Source organism: Macaca mulatta, chromosome 14 (assembly GCF_049350105.2).
Source record: "Macaca mulatta isolate MMU2019108-1 chromosome 14, T2T-MMU8v2.0, whole genome shotgun sequence".
Taxonomy (NCBI): domain Eukaryota; kingdom Metazoa; phylum Chordata; class Mammalia; order Primates; family Cercopithecidae; genus Macaca; species Macaca mulatta.
In genome coordinates, this window is record NC_133419.1 from 3,300,672 (window position 1) to 3,322,027 (window position 21,356).

Genomic DNA, 21,356 nt, shown 5'->3' on the forward strand with positions numbered 1-21,356 from the left:
TTCTGGATAGCTGAATGCAGGGAGGGTCCTAGGGGGTGGAGCCTGGGGAGATCATGGAAGCTCGGCACCCCTCCCCCTGTGCCTCACCGTACGTGGCTCTTCATCTATAGTCTTTGCAATATCCTTTATAATACACTGCTAAACACGAGCATTTCCCTGAGTTCTGTGAGCTTAATGAGGGGGTCATGGGAACCCCAACTTGAAGCTGGTAGGTCAGAGGTTCTGGAGGCCCGAACTTGCGACTGTTTTGTGTGTGTGTGTGTGGCGGTGGCGGGGTGTGCAGTCTTGGGAACTGAGCTCTCAATGTGCGGGACGTGATGCTTTCTCTGGGTAGATGGTGTCAGAACTGAATTAGAGGATACCCAGCTGGCGTCCACTGCTTAGTGTGAGGGGGAAATAAAACCCATGTTTGGTCACAGAAATCTTGTGTCGATGATTGTTACGGTGGGAGAGTAAAGGAGAAAACACCATACCTGCCATATTTCTTCTTGGTTTCACCTCCTGTTACCGGTGGCGAATCCATAGGGGTCTGCGGCAGCCTCAATTCTCGTCTCCTCAGAAGACAGAATTCCACTGAGGGGCATGGGACTGAGGCGAGTTTTAGAGCAGGAGTGGACGTTTATTAAAAAGCTTTAGAGCAGGAACGAAAGGAAGGAAAGTAAATTTGGAAGAGGGCCCAGCAGGCTACTTGAGAGTCAGGTGCGTGGTTTGACCTTTTGACATGGGGTCGGCATGCTTCCGGGGTCTGGCATTACGGTTCCCGGATTCCTCCCTCGGGGAGCGCTATCCGTAGGCACAGTGGCTGCCGGCGCTTGGGAGGGGAGCATGCGCAGTGTGTTTACTGGAGTTGTGCGCATGCTCACTTGAGGCGTTCTTCCCTTGCCTGCCTAGCATTCCTAGACAGCACCTGCCGAGTGCACCCCCCCTCTGCTATCCAGACAGCACCTGCCAAGTGCTCCTCACTCTCTGCTATCCAGACAGCACCTGCCAAGTGCTCCTCACTCTCTGCTATTCAGACAGCACCTGTCGAGTGCCCCCACTTTCTACTATACAAACAGCACCTGCTGAGTGCCCCCCACTTTCTACTATCCCGACAGCACCTGCTGAATGCCCCCAACTTTCTGCTATCCTGACAGCACCTGCCGAATGCCCCCCACTTTCTACTATCCCAACAGCACCTGCCGAGTGCCCCCCACTTTCTACTATCCCAACAGCACCTGCCAAGTGCCCCCCACTTTCTGCTATCCCAACAGCACCTGCCGAGTACCCCCCACTCTCTGCTATCCAGAGAGCACCTGCCGAGTGCCCCCCACTCTCTACTATCCAGACAGCACCTGCCAAGTGCTCCACACTCTCTGCTATCCAGACAGCACCTGCCAAGTGCTCCCTACTCTCTACTATACAAACAGCACCTGCCGAGTGCCCCCCACTTTCTGCTATCACGCCACTTAGTACTGCTATGACCTAGAGACGGTGAGACCAGGATGGACCAAGGAGGCCTCGGGCAGCCACCCCCTGGGGGTCGTCCCCAGTGGCAGCACACTGGGAGGGACAGGGTCTGCTGGGGGCCACCTCGGTACCGGGCACATCACAGTTGGAAGGCTCCCTGGTGGCCCAGGACAGAGGGAAATCTACAGCCCGGCTTATGGAAAGCTGGACATTGAGAGGAGACAGAGCAGGGACAGGGGAAGAAAGACCGCGCAGACCCGCCTCTGAGCGGGGACAGGGGAAGAAAGGCCGCGCAGGCCCGCAGAGGCGGCATGGTGGGAGGATCACTCCCCGTATCCCAGCCCAGGGCCCCCAGTCGCTTCCTGGGAAATTCACCCTCGGCTGTGGTCTGTGTCCCAGCCTGGGCCCTGGGTTTGGTGTGGGGCTCTAGGTGAGGCTGGGAAGCAGGAGTGCTCCAGGCAGAGGGGCCGGGCATGGGGGAGAGAGAGGACGGACACCTGGTGGGCAGCACAGACCCCAAACCCACTCCACCCTCCTGGAGGCTCTGGCCTGTGCACCCATCTTCATCTCACCTTCACCCTGCAAGGATGGGAGGCTGAGACTCCCTGGGGCTACCCTGGAGAGAGGGTTCCAGGACCAAGGGGAGCTCTGGAGAGGATGGAAGCGCCGCTCCTCACCCCATTCCATAAAAAGACAAAGGTGCCCAGAATGGCAGGAAAACGAACAGGAAGGGGGACCCACAGGGCCCCGCCACTGCCCCGCCCCTGCCCCGCCCCTGCCCCATGCCCAGATGGGGTGGTTCTCCCACAGGACAGGAGTAAGGCCGACTAGTCCCCAGACTCCCAGGAAGAGAGCTCTGCGGGGACCATCTCCCCAGAACCTTCTGGAACCCAGGACAGGAAGGTGTATATGGGTGGGAGAGGAAGTCTTCTCTCCTTCATTTTCTGCTCATGATACCCCTCCCTGCCCGGGAGCCACTATTCTTGTTCTTGCAGCAAAGATGCCACACAGGGCGGCGGTTGGACCTGTCCTACCCAGGCGGCTTCCGTCAGAGAGTGCCAGAGTTCGCGGGGAAGCACGCGCTGGCAGGAGGTCAAAACCACATGCATTGGATTCCAGCCTCTTTTTAAGCCCAGGCTTTATTCCAGCCTCTTTTTGAGGAATTTGACTGAAAAGTTCCCTCCTTCTCGGCTGATGTGCCGTGCTGTTCTGGGCTCCTACCCTTGGCTCCAGCAATGCTGGTGACGAGGCGCTGGGGTCCCCGAGGAGAGGAGGCCTCCAGGAAGGACCTGGCCTCAGTCCACGCCGTCCAGGGACTGTGGCGCTGCCCTCTCGAGCTGTAGCACCTGGAAAGAGAGGCCTGTGACACCACAGCCCTGCGAGGACAGACTCTGGGGCTGTCGAAACACTGGCACACACCAAAAGCGGGTCACAAGTCCCAGAGGTGAAAAAGTAAATTACCAGAGTCTCCACCGGATGCTGGGAGTGTGCGCTGGAAAAGCCTGGAGGGGCGGGTCCAGCACACGCACAGCTGTCACCGCAGACGACAGCACGGCAGTGTTTCCACCTTTACCTGAATCTGTCTCTGATGTTCCTACGTGTTTTCACTCTTGTGGCTGCACAGCGTCTGAACCCCCTTCCTGATCTGGGGGAGCTCACCCGAGTGCATCTTGGTGGGAGCCAAGCCCCCACCACCCACTACAGAGGCCAGAGCTGGGGTAGCTCTCTCTCCTGTCCTGGGTGGCCAAATGACAGGGCCCATCACCCGAGGCTTGGCCACTCCACTGCCCGGTGACCCAGGGACACTGGGATTCAAGGATGGCAGAGCAGGTTGGCATCCAGCCCAGACAGCGTGTGGCGCATGGGCTCGTCCAGCCACAGCAGGGGATATAGGGCAGCAGCCACCTGGCCTGAGTCCCAGCTTTCCAGACCCTGTGACCCCTGCCCTCCCTTCCACGCTCTAAGTCACTCTTTCAGCAAGTTCCATTCCACAGAAATCAGCCAGACACAGTATCTCTTCCTTACAACCATGCAGCCCCAAACACCTTCCGGCCCCAAACATCAGCATTCCTCAACCTTGGCGCCACCAACATGTGGAACAAAGAATTCTCTGCTAGGCGTGGGGTTGGGATGGGCCCGTCCTGCACGTGGAAGGACATTCAGCAGCATCCCTGGGCTTCACCCACAGGATGCTGGGAGCACAGACCCTAGCCCAGTCGTGATAACCAAAATCATCTCCGGTCATCACCTAACGTCCCTAATATGTGCACACACACAGTGGAGAACTATGCAGCCTGCGGAAAGAAGGAAATTCTGCCATTTGCAGCAATATGGATGAACCTAGACGAACATCTTAAGTGAAATAAGCCAGGCAGAGAAAGACAAATACTGCATGGTCTGAGTCATCTGTGGAATCTCAAAAAGGGGATCTCGTGGAAGCAGAGAGTGCGATGGCGGCTACCAGGGGCTGCTGGGTGGGGAGATGTTGGTCAAAGGCCACAAAAGAAGTAAGTTCAACAGATCCAGTGCACAACATGGTGACTGTAGTTAATATTGGAAAATTGCTGAAACAGTAGATTTTAAGTGCTCTCACCACACACAAATAATAGGCATGTGGGGTAAGGCATGTACAGTGAAAGAGCTTGACTTAGCCATTCCACCGTGACACTCGTATCGAATGTCATGTTGTATACCATCAATATACAGAACTTTTATTTGCCATCATGAGAAAAGTAAATTTAAAAAACACTTTAAACATACTTGTCCCTTTGCAGAAAGGAGGACAGTAAAAAGTCACTGTGTATATAAGAAAGTTTTTCAGTCTTTCATGGAAATAACCTCACGTTTCTTCTACAGACACTAAACATGGAGAAAGAAACATTTCTGCTGGATTTACCTGATTTTCTATGCACCGAAACTGCCAAGGCCAGCTCGTGTTGTACAGGAACGGTCGCAGATCAAACCTGTTGTCCTCAGGGCTGTAGTTCTCGGCATGGTACGCGGGCGTGAGCGTGGTCATCTTGTGTCTGTTCATGGAGTGCTTGGTGAAAAACCACTTCACTTTGTCAGCGACCTGGTTGGCGTGCAACACACGAACTTCATGTTAGCAAAGCTGGAGAGACCCCAGGCTGGAATTCCGATGCTGGACCACACAAGCAAACGGTTAATGGGTTACTCCCCACACAGGACCTTCCCCAGTGGCAGGCATGGGGGATGCCCAGGCTCACACTGGGGGCGCTGGCTGAGCTATGAAACCAGCATCCCCCTAACTCTGATGCTATGAAAACAGGGTCCCCCGCCTCTGATGCTATGAAAACGGGGTCCCCTGCCTCTGACGCTATGAAAACTGGGTCTCCCTGCCTCTGACGCTATGAAAACGGGGTCTCCCTGCCTTGGACGCTATGAAAACGGGGTCTCTCTGCCTCGGACGCTGTGAAAACGGGGTCCCCCGCCTCGGACGCTATGAAAACGGGGTCTCCCTGCCTCGGACGCTATGAAAACGGGGTCTCTCTGCCTCGGATGCTATGAAAACGGGGTCCCCCGCCTCAGACGCTATGAAAACGGGGTCCCCCTGCCTCTGACGCTATGAAAACGGGGTCCCCCTGCCTCTGACGCTATGAAAACAGGGTCCCCCGCCCCTGATGCTATGAAACCGGGGCCCTCCTGCCTCTGATGCTATGAAACCGGGGTCCCCTGCCTCTGATGCTATGAAAACGGGGTCCCCCATCTCTGATGCTATGAAACTGGGGTCCCCCTGCCTCTGATGCTATGAAAACGGGGTCTCCCTGACTCTGATGCTATGAAAATGGGGTCCCCCGCCTCTGATGCTATGGCATGCTGACTCGGGAGATCTGAGATAAATCCCGCGAAGATTTATTTCACAAGGCTTCCAGGAGGTTCCATGGGACTACCATGCTTGTGGGTTTCAGCCCAGGCAAGACTCACAACTAGCAGAAAAGCAATACTATTCTGACCCTGAGGTTTACATTCTGCCCTCAAAGAAAAGGGAGGGCTTGTTTCATGTCATGTTTACCTGGCTGTGGGTGAGCCTCACACAGATTAACTTTGGGCCAGCAGAAGACCAAAGTTGGTAAAAACAACTGGAGAGTGTTACTGTGTGAGACACAGTTTTATTATGTTAGGGTCACACTGTCGTCTACTTGTTCCTGCAGGTCAAACCGGCCTCTGCAAAGGGGACATTACCTAACTGGCCTCCCTCTGTGACATGTCCCACGGGCTTTACCTGTCTCGGGGTGCAGACATGTCTCCACATGCCGAGGAGTTTGCAGAACATACTGTAGGGCCCCATCTTGACCACCTTCCTGAGTTTCCCATAGACCGAGAGCTCTGCGTACGTCATCCCCATATCTTCCTGTGCACGACAAAAATCCGTTCCACAGTGACAGCAAGTCACAGCGGGAGGACAGCCTAAAGCTTCTTTTGGAGTTGGGGACCAGAGACCCAGGAGGTGAGACTCTCCCAGGGAGGCAGGAGCAGAGGTGGGCTTTGCTCCCCATCGCTGGTCAGCCAGTAAGGAGGCAGCATTTGGAAAACAGCAACGAAGAACCAGGCATTTGGTTTGGAGGACTGCAATGCATGACCTGTGGCTCACCAAGAGCACTCGTGTCTGAAGGCCCAGTTCCTGGGGATGTGACTTTATTTGGAAAAAGAGCGTAGGCCGGGCGTGGTGGCTCACACTTGTAATCCCAGCACTTTGGAAGGCCGAGGTGGGAGGACTGCTTGAGCCCAGGGGTTTTACATGGCAAGACCTTGTCTCTATAAAAAGTAAAAAACTAGCTGGGTGTCGAGGTGTGTGTGCACCTGCAGTCCCAGCTACTTGGGGGGCTGAGGTGGGAGGATCACCTGAGCCCAGGACATTGAGGCTGCAGTGAGCCAAGATTACGGCTCTACACTCCAGCCTGGGTGACAGAGCCAGACCCTGTCTCTTAAAAAAAAAAAAAGAAAAGAAAAAGAAGAAAAGAGAAAAAGATAAAAAGTCTTTGCAGATGTAATTAAGTAAAGAATCTGAAGGTGAGATGACTCTGAATGTGGGGTGGGCCCTGCATCCAATGACATCCCGTATGTCATTGGGATGTCATAAGGGCCAGGAGGACACGTGGAGAACGGGAGGCCACAGGAAGAAGGAAGCAAAGGATGAAGTGATGCAGCCACAAGCCAAAGAACACCTGGAGTCCCCAGAAGATGCAAGAGGCAAGAAAGGACCCCCTAGAGCAGCGGTCACCAACCCCCAGACCATGGATGGGTACTGGTCCCTGGCCTGTCAGGATCTGGATCGCAGAGCAGGAGGTGAGCGGTGGGGTGAGTGAGCATTATCGCCTGAACTCCGCCTCCCATCAGATCCTCGGTGGCATAGATTCTCACAGGAGCGCGAGCCCTACTGTGAACTGCACAAGCGAGGGATCTAGGTTGCACGACCCTTATGAGAATCTACCACCTGGTGATCTGAAGTGGAACGGTTTCATCCCAAAGCCATCTCCCACCCTCTGTTTGTGGAAGACGTTGTCTTCCAGGAAACCCTGGTGCCAAGAGACTGGGGACCACTGCCCCAGAGCCTTCAGAGGGACCAGGACTCTGCCAACACCTTGATTCCAGACCCTGGCCTCTGGATCTGTGAGAGAAGAAATTCCTGTTGTTTTAAGCCACCGGGTCATTAGTGACAGTAGCTCCACAAATCATCCGAGGAAGGCGTGGCACACGGAGCAGATGGAGCCTGTCTGCTGCCCTCCTGAGCCCGTGCCCTGAAGAGTGGGGGACTCAGAGAAGAGGACTGGGGGCTCACTGAAATCTGGGCCATGCTGGAGGCCATGAGGTGCCGCTGGTATCACTATCACAGCGCCAGGCAACAAATGCCTCAAGCCAGGCTCAGAGGAGCCGATTTCACCGTGAGGCTCATACAACCCAGGCCCCTTCCATTGTTCAAGACCCGCTCCGATTTCCCCTGGATTCCTACCACATCCCAGGGCCATCATTAGACAGTATGGCCACAGCCATCGCTGGGCCTTCTTGTCCGTCCCTCCAGGGGACTCTAAGTGTTTTCACTGCAGAGGCCACGTCTGTGTTGCTCACCACGGCGTCCCCAGCACCTGACGGGTTGTGCACAAACAGCTGATTGACGGGTTTCTTTCCCATGAAGTGAGCATTTTCCAGTGTGACATTTAATTCCTTCAATTCAACAATAGCTGGAGACTTCAATACCCCACTTTCAATAATGGACAGAACAACTAAGATGAAAAATCAACAAGGAAATGGAAGATACAGACAACTCTGTCAAGCAGGGAGGCCTGGCACACGGCTGCAGGGCGCTGCACCCAGCGGCCGCGGAACCCGCCTTCCTCCCAAGGGCACACGGGGCACTTCCCAGGCCAGACCATCTGCTGGGCCACGAGAGAGGCCTCAGACAACTTTAAATGTGGAAGTCATACAAAGTGCTTTCTCACCACAATGGAATAAAAGTACAAATTCAGTAACAAAAATTTTGGAAATTCACAGATACGTGGAAATTAAAGAGCATATTCCTAAATAATCAATGGATCAACGAAGAAGTCACCAAGGGAATCAGAAAATACTTGGATAAATGAAATGAAGACACAACAGACCAAAACGTATGGGAGGCACTGAATGCAGTGCTAGGAGGGAAACTTGTAGCTGTAAACACCTACCTTAAAAAAGAAAAAGATCTCAAATCAATAACCTAACTTTCCACCTTGGGATACTAGAAAAAGAAGAGCAAATGAAACCCAAAGCCAGCACAAGGAAGGAAATGGCAGAGATCAGAGGGAAATTAATGAAAGACAATAGAGAAAATCAACAAAACAAAAAGTTATGCTTGGAAAGACAAAAAAAAAAAAAAATTGACAAACCTTTAGCTAAAATGACCAAGAAAAAAGAATGAAGACTCAACTAAAATCCGTAATGAAAGAGACACCTTAGTGACTTTACAGAAATCAATGGCGAGGCCGGGCGCGGTGGGTCTGTAGACCCAGCACTTTGGGAGGCCGAGGCAGGCGCATCACCTGAGGTCAGGAGTTCAAGACCAGCCTGACCAACATGGAGAAATCCCGTCTCTACTAAAAATACAAAATTAGCCGGGCATGGAGGCACATGCCTGTAAATCCCAGCTACTTGGGAGGCTGAGGCAGGAGAACTGCTTGCTTGAACTCGGGAGGCGGAGGTTGCGGTGAGCAAAGATTGCACCACTGCACTCCAGTCAGCCTGGGCAACAAGAGCAAAACTCCATCTCAAAAACAAAACAAAACAAAAGAAATCAATGGATCGTCAAGAAAGATAGGCACGCATCACTTAATGACAGGGATACGGTCTGAGAAACACACGGCCAGGCCACTGCATCTTGTGAACATCCTCAAGGCACTTACACACATCCAGATGGTCTAGCCTCCTACACGCCTATGCTCCATGGCACAGTCTGAGCTCCTCGGCTACACACGGGCACAGCATGTTGCTGTGCTGAATACTCTGGGCCAGTCTAACACAATGCTAAGTATTTATGTATCTAAATGTAGAAAAGGGACAGTAAAAATACAGTAGAAAGGATAAAAGATGGGACACCTGCATAGGGCACTTCCCAGGACTGGAGCTTGCAGGACTGGAAGCCGCTCTGGGTGAGTCAGGGAGTGAGTGGTGGGTGAATGGGAAGGCCTGGGATGCTACTCTGGGCTGTCTAAGCACTGTAAACTTAGGCTACAGTCAATTAATACAAATATATTTTTCTTCCTTCAATAATAAATTAACCTTAGCTTATTGTAACCTTTATATCTTATACACTTTTTTTGTTTGTTTGTTTTGTTTTGCTTGTATTTCTTTGGTATAGATGGGGTTTCACCATGTTGGCCAGGCTGGTCTTGAACACCTGACCTCAGTGATTTGCCCACCTCAGCCTCCCAAAGTGCTGGGATTACAGGCGTGAGCCACCGCGCTCAGCCTTACCTTATAAACTTTTTAATTAAAAAAAAATTGACTCTTATAATAACAGCTTAAAACACAAATACACTGTCAGCTGCCACACACAAAAATTAACTGGCTCACAGACCTAAACATAAGGACTTAAATGATAAAACTGTTGGAAGAAATTATAGGAGCAAATCCTTGTGACCTAAGGAAGTTGGAGGTTCATGGATCTAATTGTAAAAATATTTTTTCTTATTCTATAAGCTTCTTTCTATTAAAAAAAGATTTTTTATTTTGCTTTTTAACATTTGTTGTTAAAAACTAGTAACACAAACACGTCGATCAGCCTGGGCCTGCCCTGGGTTAGGATCATCAGGCTTGGCAGAAATTCTCTCTAGCTGCGACGGCATGACCCTGTAAATCGGAATCTTAAGGAGGTTACTAAAAAGCTCTGAGCACTAATACATGAGCTCAACAAGGTGCAGGGTATATGGTCAATATGCAAAAATCAACAGTGTTTCTCTATAAAGTAGCAATGAACAACCTACACATGAAATTATTAAAACAACTCCATTCACCAGAGTATCAAAAACGATAAAATATTTTGAAATACATTTGGCGAAAGAAGTGCAACCTTAAATTCTGAAAACTAGAAAAAAACATTGTTGAAAGACATTAGAGGCCGGGCGCAGTGGCTCACTCCTGTAATCCCAGCACTTTGGGAGGCCAAGGTGGGCAGATTACTTGAGGCCAGGAGTTTGAGGCCTCATGCTTCGCCCAACATGGTGTAACCCCATCTCTACTATGGTGATGCACATGCATAATCCCAGCTACTCAGGAGGCTGAAGCAGGAGAATTGCTTGGGCCAGGGAGGCGGAGGTTGCAGTAAGCTGAGATTGCGCCACTGCAACTCCAGCCTGGGAAACAGAGTGAGACACTGTCTAAAAAAAAAAAAAAAAATTAGAGACAACTTAAATAAGTAAGACATTCCATGTCCCATGTTCATGGATCCAAAGTGTTCTTATGATTAAGATGGCAGAACTCCCCAAACTGATCTACAGTGTCAATGCAATCTCCATCAAAATGCAAGCTTTTTTCTTTTCTCCAGAGATTGACAAGCTGATCTCAAAATTCATATGGATATTCAAGAGGCTCAGAGTAGCCAAAATCCTTCCTACAAAGTTATAATAATCAGGACAGTGTGGGACCAGCATAAGGAAAAACAGAAAAGATCTGTGGGACAGAATTGAGTGTCCAGAAATAAATCCTACATTTACAACAAGGGTGCCAAGCTAAATCAATGTGGGAAAGAATCATCCTTTCAGCAAATGGTGCTAGGACCACTGGATATTCACATGCAAAGGAATGAAACTGAACCCCTTCCTCACACCACACACAAAAGTAACTCAACTAGATCACAGACCTAAATGTAAGGATGAAAACTAGAAAACGCTTGGAAGAAATTATAGCAGCAAGTCCTTGTAACCTAAGAGGCTGGAGTGTCATGGATCTTATCACAAAAAGCCCACAGCCACTTCTCCCAGCATCCATTAAGCTACAAACCACAGCCTGGGCCTCATCATGAAGGGCCAGTGTGCAGTGGAGGAGTCAAGGGCGATTCTCCTCCTAGGTCACTCTAAAGCACAAGCAGAGACGCCCCTCCTGCCTGCGAGGGACTTGTGTTCCTCCGCCCGCCATATGCTCTCCCTCCCCTCCCACCATGTCATCCCCGTTCTGGGGCCCCAACCATGAGGAAGTAAATTGAAGTGTCAAAGGCCAGCGATGTGACTGACACTGAGCCCTGGGCACCCAGGCCAGGGACCCAGTGACAGTGATGGAGCACAGCTCCTGGGGTCAGGAGGGAGGTTGGAAGAGCCAGCACCACCATGCAGGAGGTGGGGAGGAGGGCAGGAAGTGCCGTGGCAAAGCCACTGCCATTACCTCGTCGGTCTGGGACACCTGTCCATCAGCCAAGGGCTCCAGCTCTGCGGTGGCCGGCGCCGACACGATGCTGCAGCCAAAACACACAGAGGTGGGTCAGTGCAGCTGCGAGGGTGGTGTGAGCTCTCGGAGAGAATCCCCAAACTAAGTTTCCCGATTGTGCTGGCCCTGGTCACTCCGTTCACCCTGGGCAGGACATCACCGAGGCTTGCGGTGCTGGGCTTCCCAGCAGGGGTGAGCACCCTGGCCTGAGGAGCGTGGGCACTGCTGTGGCCTCCCGACCCCAGGAGGGGAGGCAGAGGTGGAGGCACAGTGCAGGGCCAGTCCACCGGGCACTGACCACACCCGGGTCGAGGGGACTCTGCTGTAGGGAATGTCAATGGCCTGTGCACGGCACGATGTTGAGGAGCACCCCTGGCCTCTACCTGCTAATGCCCAGCACACCCCGTGTGGTGAAGCTAACTAAGCATGTCTGCAGACATTGCCTGCTGTCCCCTGGGGGGCACAGTCACCCCAGTGACAATAAGCAGAGAAGAAAACACATTCCCGTGGCAGGAAACCTTGGCAAAGGCCGAGGAAAGGTCTGGGCACTGATCCGTCTTCTGTCACTTCTTTTTTTTTTTTGAGACGGAGTGTCGCTCTGTCGCCCGGGCTGGAGTGCAGTGGCCGGATCTCAGCTCACTGCAAGCTCCGCCTCCCGGGTTCCCTCCATTCTCCTGCCTCAGCCTCCCGAGTAGCTGGGACTACAGGCGCCCGCCACCTCGCCCGGCTAGTTTTTTGTATTTTTAGTAGAGACGGGGTTTCACCGTGTTAGCCAGGATGGTCTCGATCTCCTGACCTCGTGATCCACCCATCTCGGCCTCCCAAAGTGCTGGGATTACAGGCTTGAGCCACCGCGCCCGGCCCTGTCTTCTGTCACTTCTAAAGCACAGGTGCTCTGCTCAGATGTGGTGAGCCTCGGTCCGCCAAGCCTCGGCCTGGGGAAGGGAGGCAGGGCAGGCGGGGAAGGCAGGAGGCCGCAGATCCGTGATCTGGCCGGAGTTGGGGGGCTGTGGAGGCACCCACAGGAAGAAAGGGAGGCTTGGTCACAGGCCTCAAGTGCCAGCTCAAGGGCAGGACTATTCAGCAGGCAACAGGAGCTATGAAGGAGCCTGAGTGTGGGCCAGGGTGGCCAGGCCCGTGCTGGGAGAGGAGCCCCGTGGCTGTGGAGCCACAGCCCGTGAGCACGCTCACCTCTGCAGGGCAGTAAGCTGGAAGCGCTCGATGCAGAACTGGACGAAGGCTCTCAGGTCTGTCTTGCTGATTCCGCCTATGGGGTTGATGTCTGCACTGGAGCAGTCATACTTGGTCAGGTAGCCCAGGAGACTGCAGGGAGAGGGAGAGAGAGCGCGGGTTCCCGAGGGGCCGCAGATTCCATCAACCCCAGCCGTCCATGGAGTTGCTTCTTCCAGGGGCCCTGAAGCCAGAGGTGTGGCAAATTCAAGCCTCCTGGAGAAGTCCCAGAGCAACCTGCAAAGGTGGCAGAGGCTGCAGATGACCCAGGAGGGCCTTTGAGCACACCAGAGGAGACAACGGGGATGGCAGGCAGGTTTTGGGGGTCACCAGCACGGAGCTGGGAGCAGCCGTCTGAACAGAGCTGAGGGATAGAGGTCTTGGGGTGTCGGGAGTGAGCAGGGACTCGACACACGTGGACGGACACTCTGCTGCCCATGCGGCCGGGCCCTTCCCCTGCCTGTCAACTCTGAGGCCTGCGATCGGCAGAAGAATCCATCCCTCACTAAGATGCCCACGTCCTAATCCTCAGAACCTGTGACTCTGTCACCGCACAGGGCAAAAGGGACTTTGCAGATGGACTCAGGTGGGGACTTGAGATGTGGGGGTGATGCTGGATTGCAGGGTGGCCCCGAAAGGCAATCACAGGGGTCCTTAAAAGAAGGGGGTGAAAATGAGAGTCGAGGGAGCCCTGACTGCAGGGGAAAGACAGAAACGCGGGGCCGCTGGTGGTAAAGACGGAGGAGGTCGTGAGCCAAAGAAGGCAGGACTCCAGAGCCTGGAAACGGCAGGAAACAGATTCTCTCTGGGGCGTCCAGAAGGAACCCACCACGTCCACACCTTAACTTGAGCCAGGGGACCCATACTGGACGTGCGTCCCACAGAACTGAGGGACCATAAATGTGTGTTGTTGAAGGCACTCACCTAGTGGTACTGGGTTCCAGCCGCCCTTCTCCACCCCACCCCACTGCCACCGCTGGCACAGGCCTCCAGGTTCTCCACGGGACTCCTGGCTGACCACCCATCTCCGCCACACCAGGCCAGGCCAGGCCCTTCCACCGTCTGAATCCTCTCAATGCTGCCCTTGACCTTGCAAGGCCTTCCAGACTGGCCCCTGCCTACCCCACCAGAGGCATTTCTCGACACTCTCAAGCTCACACCTCCACGCCTTCTCACCCTTCCAGACCCTCACCGTGGAGCAATGTCGGGGGGTGTAAGACCTCCAGGGTCCCCACAGAGGGACAAGTGAGACCCTGTGCTGCCTTCAGTGGGGGCTGTCCCAGTCGCCCCATCACTCCCTGTCCTGTCCCGCCCAACGGTCCTTTAGCAGGAGCTGGGATATGGGCCAGACGGGCCAGGGGAGATGACAGTCTCCATCTTACCACCTTTTCTCTTCCATTCCCAGTGACTGCCCAGGACTGGGGAAATCCGCCTGGGCTGACTCAGAGAGCACAGGCGAAATCCCGCAGTGCAGAGCTCAGCTCAACCTGCAGACCCACGGGGCCAGGACGCTGCCTTGCCTTGGCGGAAGGAAACTCCGGCTGGGAGGTTGGGGACCACGGGGATGGGGAGGCACGGTTATAGGGGGAAAATTGAGGCAGACTTTTTCTGGTGAAATCGAGACTGATTTGGTGGATTGGTGAGACTCTGAAGCCAGCAACAGGCGTGGCCATAAATTTCAACACAGGACCACCGAGTTCCAGCAGCTGTCCCCTCCTCTCGCGCTCTGCATGGAGCTTTCCCCCAGGCTGGTCACTTCCAGCAGCCGAAATCATGTTGTTAGATGCCCACTTTCAACACAGTCTCTCAGCCCTGCATTCCCGTGCTAACCCCAACTTAACCCCGCAGGGCTGGCTTCACTCTCCCCTCCCCTCCTGCTCCCTCTGGAACCTTCTGCTGGGCCTGCCTCTGAACCCACCCCTCCTGCTGCTGGGGATGCACTGGCCGGGCCCCCAGCAAAGCCACGCTCCTGCTTGGTCACCTGCTCTCATCTCGCCAGTAACATCTCCACTGCTCCGCACCAGCAAGTCCACCCCCTCTCTGTTGGTCTTTTCTTTACAGCATTTTAAGGCAAGAAAACAAATGGAGACCAGTCTGGGCAACAGAGCGGAAACAAAAAAAAATTAGGCGTGGTGGTGTGCCTACAGTCCCAGCTACTTGGGAGGCTAAGGTGGGAGGATCACTTGAGCCCAGGAGGTCGAGGCTGCCGTGAGCCGTGACGGTGCCATGCCACGCCGGCCTGGGTGACAGAGCAAGACCCTGTCTCTAATAATAAAGCAAACTCCTTTTCCTGTCCCCACTGATCTCGGCAGCGCTTATCCTGCGCCTCCCCTCCCCTTCGAAGTGAAATTTCTGGAAACAGCTGTCTCTGGCTTCTCACACCTCCCCCTGCCCCACACCGCACACTTTCCAAAACCAGCTCTGTGGGTCTTCCAGTCCCCACTCAAGACCAGGCCTTTCAGGGAGACAATGACGGAACCTCAGTCCTGGGGCAGTCACGACTCAGGCCTTCACGGGCTCTTCTCCACCCACCCTTGCCTCCTGCAGGCCTTTATGAAACCCACTTCTCAGTAGGGCCCTCCCTGGGTGAGCTGCTTACAAACTCCCAGCTCTCCCTTCCCCTGCTTGAGCTCTCTCGGCAGATGTTTCCTACAACACACATGTTATCAGCTGGGTTATTGCTGTCTGCTCCTACTTGCAGAGAACAAGAATTGTTTCTGACTCATTCACACCACCGGGAAGAAAGCCTGATGGGGGACAGGTGTCCAACAGGCCCCCGACGAGCAGACAGGGATGCAACGGAACTAGAATCAGAAGCAATTCAACAACAGAATTACAGGGAAATTTAAAAGAAATCAACACTACACACTTGAGATTCTCGCCAGAACGCAGAGGAAGAGAAGGACTGGCTGTGTCCAGTGAGAAGAAGACAGCAGACGGGGATGCGGCATGTGAAACAGACAGAAGGGCTTTGCTACATCATGAGGGGCGTGTCCGCAGCCACAGAGCCTTCTGTCCCGCAATGAGAAAGGGGCAGCTGAGGAATTACGTTTGCTTATTTTTTCTTTTTTTTTTTTGAGACAGAGTCTCGCTCTGTCGCCCAGGTTGGAGTGCAGTGGCGCCATCTCGGCTCACTGCCAGCTCCGCCTCCCAGGTTCACGCCATTCTTCTGCCTCAGCCTCTCAAGTAGCTGGGACTACAGGCGCCTGCCACCGCGCCCGGCTAATTTTTTGTATTTTTATTAGAGACGGGGTTTTACCATGTTAGCCAGGATGGTCTCGATCTCCTGACCTCATGATCCACCTGCCTCGGCCTCCCAAAGTGCTAGGATTACAGGTGTGAGTCACCGCACCCAGCCCGTTTGTTTATTTTCTAAATGGCATCTAGAGACCTTCCAGCTCCCAGAACCCAATCCCGCCCTGGAAAAAATACTCGTTTCTTTGTTAACATTTTAAATACTAGAAAATGATGGACAAGAGTTGTGAGGGGAACTGTTGTAACACAATTTTATAACAGATCAAATTCTTCCGCATCTACAAAAGCAATGAAAAACCAAACCAAACATCAATCTCCTCAACTACACCAGAGCTCAGAATACACACCAGCCACTCACCCCTCCTGAAAAATCAGTCCCTTACAAAGGCACCAGAGGCACCAGAAAAGCAACGATCAAAACATGCATGAGGAGGATGAGAATGTTTACACAGTATCAGGTGTTAATTTCAGATTTCTGTAATTAGAACAATAAAATAGGATTTAAAAGTAAAAAATCAGTTTTAAAAGAGAACACGTCTGTAGACAGACAAGGATGCAGAGTGATTAAGACACTTATACCCTTTGGGAGGCCGAGGCGGGCGGATCATGAGGTCAGGACATTAAGACTAACACGGTGAAACCCCGTCTCTCGTAAAAATACAAAAAAATTAGCCGGGCATGGTGGTGGGCTCCTGTAGTCCCAGCTACTAGGGAGGCGGAGGCAGGAGAATGGTGTGAACCCGGGAGGTGGAGTTGCAGTGAGCCAAGATGGCGCCACTGCACTCCAGCCTGGGCGACAAAGCGAGACTGTCTCAAAAAAAAAGACACTCACACCGTAGAAAAAAGGGAGGGATAGATGGATGGAAGGAAGGAAATGTGGACAGATGGGTGGATGGACGGACAAAGGGAGAGATGGGCGGATGGATGGGTAAGTGGACAGATGAAATGGTGAATGAATATATGGATAGATGAGTGGACAGATGGACAGATGGGTGGATGGACAGACACATGGGTGGATAAATGGATAGGTGGGTGGGTAGATGAATGTGTGGATGGACAGTTGGGTGGAGGGATGTGTGGGTACACGGATGGATGGAGGAGTGCACAGACAGATGGGTGAATGAATGGATAGGTGAGTGGGTGGGTGGATGGATGAATAGATAGGTCATAGGTGGGTGGGTGGACAGACAGATGGGTGGGTGGGTGAATGGATGGATGAATGGATGGACAGACAGATGGGTAGATGAATGGACAGGTGAGTGGGTATATGGATGGGTGGATGCATAGATGGATAGATGAATGGACAGATGGATGGATGGGTGGATAGATGGATGGCCCAACTGATGGATGGATAGATGGATGCAGAGACAAACAAATGAATACATGACAAATAGTTTTTGAAATTCCTCAGCTCCTAAGGAGCAACTAAGAATAGCACAGACGAGCTGAGAGGGGCAGAGGCTCACCTAAGGGAAGTGGGGAAACAAAGGCTGGAAAAGAATTTCTAGGAGCCTCCACTGCTGGGCTCGAGGGGCAGCTTGAATTTTATCCGGGGAGTATTTTCAGTCCACATAAAAAATGAACTCTGGTTTGGAGGTAAAAACTAGCTGCAAAGGAATGACTGAAGAGGCAGTGGAATAGCCTAGAAGAAAGAGGGGAGCCCGACCATGGCAGAGGGCAGTGGGAAGATGAATTTGAGGCGCAGGAGAGACGAAGAACCACAAGGCTGATGAAAGTGGTGAGCACCCAGAGCCACTGGCAGGTACACAATGCTCATAGCTCTGCCACTCGGGGTGGGTGAAATTCTAGAGGAATGATGTCGTTCCAGGTACCAAACCCGCCATGAGAGGCACAGGAGTCACCCTCAGAGCGTGTCACCCTCAGAGTCCTGAGAGGTTCGGGGGCCCACCACCACGTGCCGCTGGACCACACTCACCTCTCATCCACGTTGGCGGATCCCAGCACGAGGAGCCCACCACGGATGCCCCGAGACCAGAGGCTCAGCTGAGCAAACAGATAGGCGAGGACCATCCGTATTCGAGCCTGGACAACACAACAGAGGAAATAACAGGTTCCCTCGCAAAGGAACACACGGGAGACGCGCACCCACCGACTCTTGAAAACAAGAAAATTAAAACAGCTTAGGAGCTCTCTAGTGTTCTGGGAACATCAGAGTCTCAGAGTCCCACGGTGTCCCGAGGCCTTCCTCTCAGGGTTGTCCCAACTCCACAGGGCTCACGCAAGCTCGGTGGGGCTTGTCTTCAAAGATGGGAGCACCCGGAGCCCAGGAGGGCAGAGGGCAGAGGGAGCATCAGTGGCAGCAGTGGGGTCCCTGGGAGAAAGCTTGGCAACTGCATTTCCATCCCTTTACCACTGGCAGGAGGGGAGGGGCCACCAAGGCACAGCAGAAAGGGGACAGGGAGAGACGGGACAGATCCCAGCAGCGGGAGCCCTCGGCCTCTCTTCTCCTCCACCCATCATGGAGCACCCAGTCAAGTGCAGTAGCCCAGGAGGCAGACAGCGTCTGGGCTTTTCCCTGAGGATTAAAAAGACACACACTCACACACAGCCACGTGCACTCTCACATCATGCACACCCACCCACCCGCACGCTCACAGGCATGCTCATGCACTCATTCATGCGCACAATTGTGCACTCATGTTTGTGCACACTCACTCGCACATCCACACACACTTGTGCACAAGCACTCACAAGCACACCCACACTTGTGCATACTCACATTCACACACTTGTACTCTCATACACTCATGTAACCTCTCACACTCATGCTCACACCCAGGCTCACACCCTCCTCTTGCACTCATGCTGGTATGCTGGTGCACACACTCGTGCATGCACACCCTTACACCCCCGATCTTGCTCTTACACATCACAGGCTCACGCACCAACACACACACAGACCCCCTCCTTGTTAACAAGGCTGCATGACCGACGTCTTCAGTGAGGCACACAGGCTGTGACCCCAGCACTAGTTGTCCCTGAGCTCCCTGTGCCATGACCTTCATGGAGATGACGGCCCAGGCCGGGGCACCGACACATCCTGCGGTGATTGTCCCAGGGCTCCCTGCACCTCCCCAGGGGACGCCGGCCCAGGCAGGGGCACCAGCACATTTTGCAGTGATTGTCCCAGGGCTCCCTGCACCCCCACCCCCACCCCCAGGGGACGCCGGCCCAGGCGGGGGCACCTGCACATTTTGCAGCGCCAGGTTTTCCCGGCTGCTTCCTCCATGAGCTGCGAACAGAGGGCTCTTCCCCGTCACCAGGCTGAAGATGCCCGTGACGGCCTTCACGGCTGGATCAATGTTGAGACTGATGTGGTGGCTGGAGGGAGAAGGGTAGGTGTTGAAGGCAGCATGTGCACGTGTGTGCATGTGTGTGTGCATGTGTGTGTGCATGTGCACGTGTGTGCATGTGTGTGTGCGTGTGTGTGCATGTGTGTGCATGTGTGTGTGCATGTGTGTGTGCGTGTGTGTGCATGTGTGTGTGCATGTGTGTGTGCATGTGCACGTGTGTGCATGTGTGTGTGTGCATGTGTGTGCATGTGTGTGTGCATGTGTGTGTGCATGTGTGCGGTGAAGCCCTGATGACCTAAAACTGACCATTGTAACCCGATTAAAGTGTATGATTTGTGGTGTTTAGCAATCCACAGTGCTGTGCAGCCATCACCACCATCCAGCTCAGAACTTCCCATCACCAGAGAAGGAAACCCCATCCCACTGGCAGTCTGTCCCCACTCCCTCCTCCTCCAGCTCTGACAGCTGTGACACTGACAGATGCAGAGAGTGACAGACTCCCTCTCTCTCTGTGCCGTGGCCTGTTCTGGACACTGTGTGGAAATGGAATGGAAATGGAATCAAACACCATGTGGCCTGGTGTGGCTGGCTCCACTCCTTTCATCCGCACCACGTCTTCAAGGTTTCTCCTCACTGTGTCACGTGATCATGCTCCACTCCTTTTCATGGGTGAATAATATTCCACTGTGTGAATGGACCACAGTTTCTTCCTCCGTTCATCTGAAATGGACCTTGGGTTGTCCCAACCTCTTGGCTTCTGCAAATGGTGCTGCTATGAACTTTCCTGAACAAGTATCTGTTTGGGTCCCTGCTTTTGATTCCTCTGAGTACATATCTAGGAGGAGAATTGTTGGGGGGCAGGGGGACAGCTTTTAGCTGAGCTCAACAAACAGGATGGGGAGCTGCTCATTTTCTCCTAGGAGCCATTACGGATGGAACATTCCAGATGGAACCCAGTCTCTCTTCTCTGGAAAGGTGCTCTCCCTCCACTGTCCTCACGTAGAGAACTGCCCGTGGAAGAGGGAGTGAGGGCAGGGGGAAGGGACAGGAGGAGGGGTAGGAGCCAGCCCGCAGCCAACTCCCAGGACCTGCTGTGCACCCTGGTGAGCACATACGACCTGCAGCCTGCACTGGGAATGCAAGGAGTGAGGGGACGGAAGGGTGGAAATCGCAGGCACCATCAGAGACCCGGGTGGGTCAGATAGGGAGGACTCATACACAACTTCCCTGAAATCTGTCTCAAACCAAGAGAAAGTGGAGCCCTGATAAACTCCTAGATGCACGTTTAAGCAATTGCTGATGACTGGAGAAACAAACTGGTCTATCTGTAGACAGTGGAATATTATTCACCCACAAAAAGGGACGGAGCACTGACACGTTTGCCCACATTGTGGATGACATGATGTGGAGTGAACGAAGCCAGTCACCAATGCGCTCACAGGCAGAGCTTTCAGCGGCTCTGAGCCCTGTCAGCCGCCTGCCATGCCCAGCACCAGGGGCCAACTCCACCTTCCAATCTGCTGGGCCAACTCTCTGGCCCGGGTGCACGTCTCCTGGGAGGAGTTCTTGCTGGCCATGTAGCAGGTGGTCAGTATGCGCCCACAGAGGTCTCGGGGATCCTGAGGGGTGTAGCTGATCTGGTTCACGATGGTGCGGACATCAGCCAGCACTTCCTGATCTGAAAACCACCAGGACAGAATGGGTGGAAGTCACCTGAGTGTGTGGGGTGTCTACAGAGTTCTACCCTAGTCTACAGCTCCCAGATGCCCGTGCAACTCCACCCCAGTCTACACCCCCAGGTGCCCGTGCAACTCCACCCCAGTCTACACCCCCAGGTGCCCGTGCAACTCCACCCCGGTCTACACCCCCAGGTGCCCGTGCAACTCCACCCCGGTCTACACCCCCAGGTGCCCGTGCAACTCCACCCCGGTCTACACCCCCAGGTGCCTGTGTAGCGCCAGCCCACGCTATGGCCCACAGCCCCGTCCGACGGGCATCGTCACCCCTGTTCTGCTGCATATGCTAAGATGATGTCCGATACCATATCACACAGGGGAGGATGTGAACCTCCAACGCCTGTGTTCTCTCCACCAGGCCACACCGCGCACAGAGCAGGCAGGTGCAGCTCTGGAGACTCAGCCACATAGGCCCAAAGCTCCAGGAAGCTGCTGATGGCCTTGCTGCCTTGGCTGCAGGACT

The 21,356-nt window shown here is 53.7% G+C and overlaps 1 protein-coding gene across 4 annotated transcripts in view; it reads right to left on the minus strand.

Annotated features, from left to right (window-relative positions):
• Positions 1-2,572: 2,572 nt before the first annotated feature.
• Positions 2,573-21,356, minus strand: part of NADSYN1 (NAD synthetase 1) — a 47,897-nt gene continuing 29,113 nt past the window's right edge. For 2 of the 4 annotated variants that reach the window (XR_013403418.1, XR_013403417.1), the window contains 8 exons: positions 20,667-20,835; positions 19,050-19,185; positions 17,780-17,886; positions 12,550-12,681; positions 11,317-11,386; positions 5,693-6,225; positions 4,346-4,522; positions 2,573-2,795 (listed from right to left, as the gene is read on the minus strand). Coding sequence is in view for 2 of the 4 variants with exons in the window: in XM_015113399.3 (XP_014968885.2) it covers positions 2,745-2,795; positions 4,346-4,522; positions 5,693-5,821; positions 11,317-11,386; positions 12,550-12,681; positions 17,780-17,886; positions 19,050-19,185; positions 20,667-20,835 (971 nt within the window). In the remaining 2 variants the exon portion in view is untranslated. The remainder of the gene's footprint in view (positions 2,796-4,345; positions 4,523-5,692; positions 6,226-11,316; positions 11,387-12,549; positions 12,682-17,779; positions 17,887-19,049; positions 19,186-20,666; positions 20,836-21,356) is intronic. The other 2 variants (XM_015113399.3, XM_028833085.2) reach the window with 1 other exon arrangement.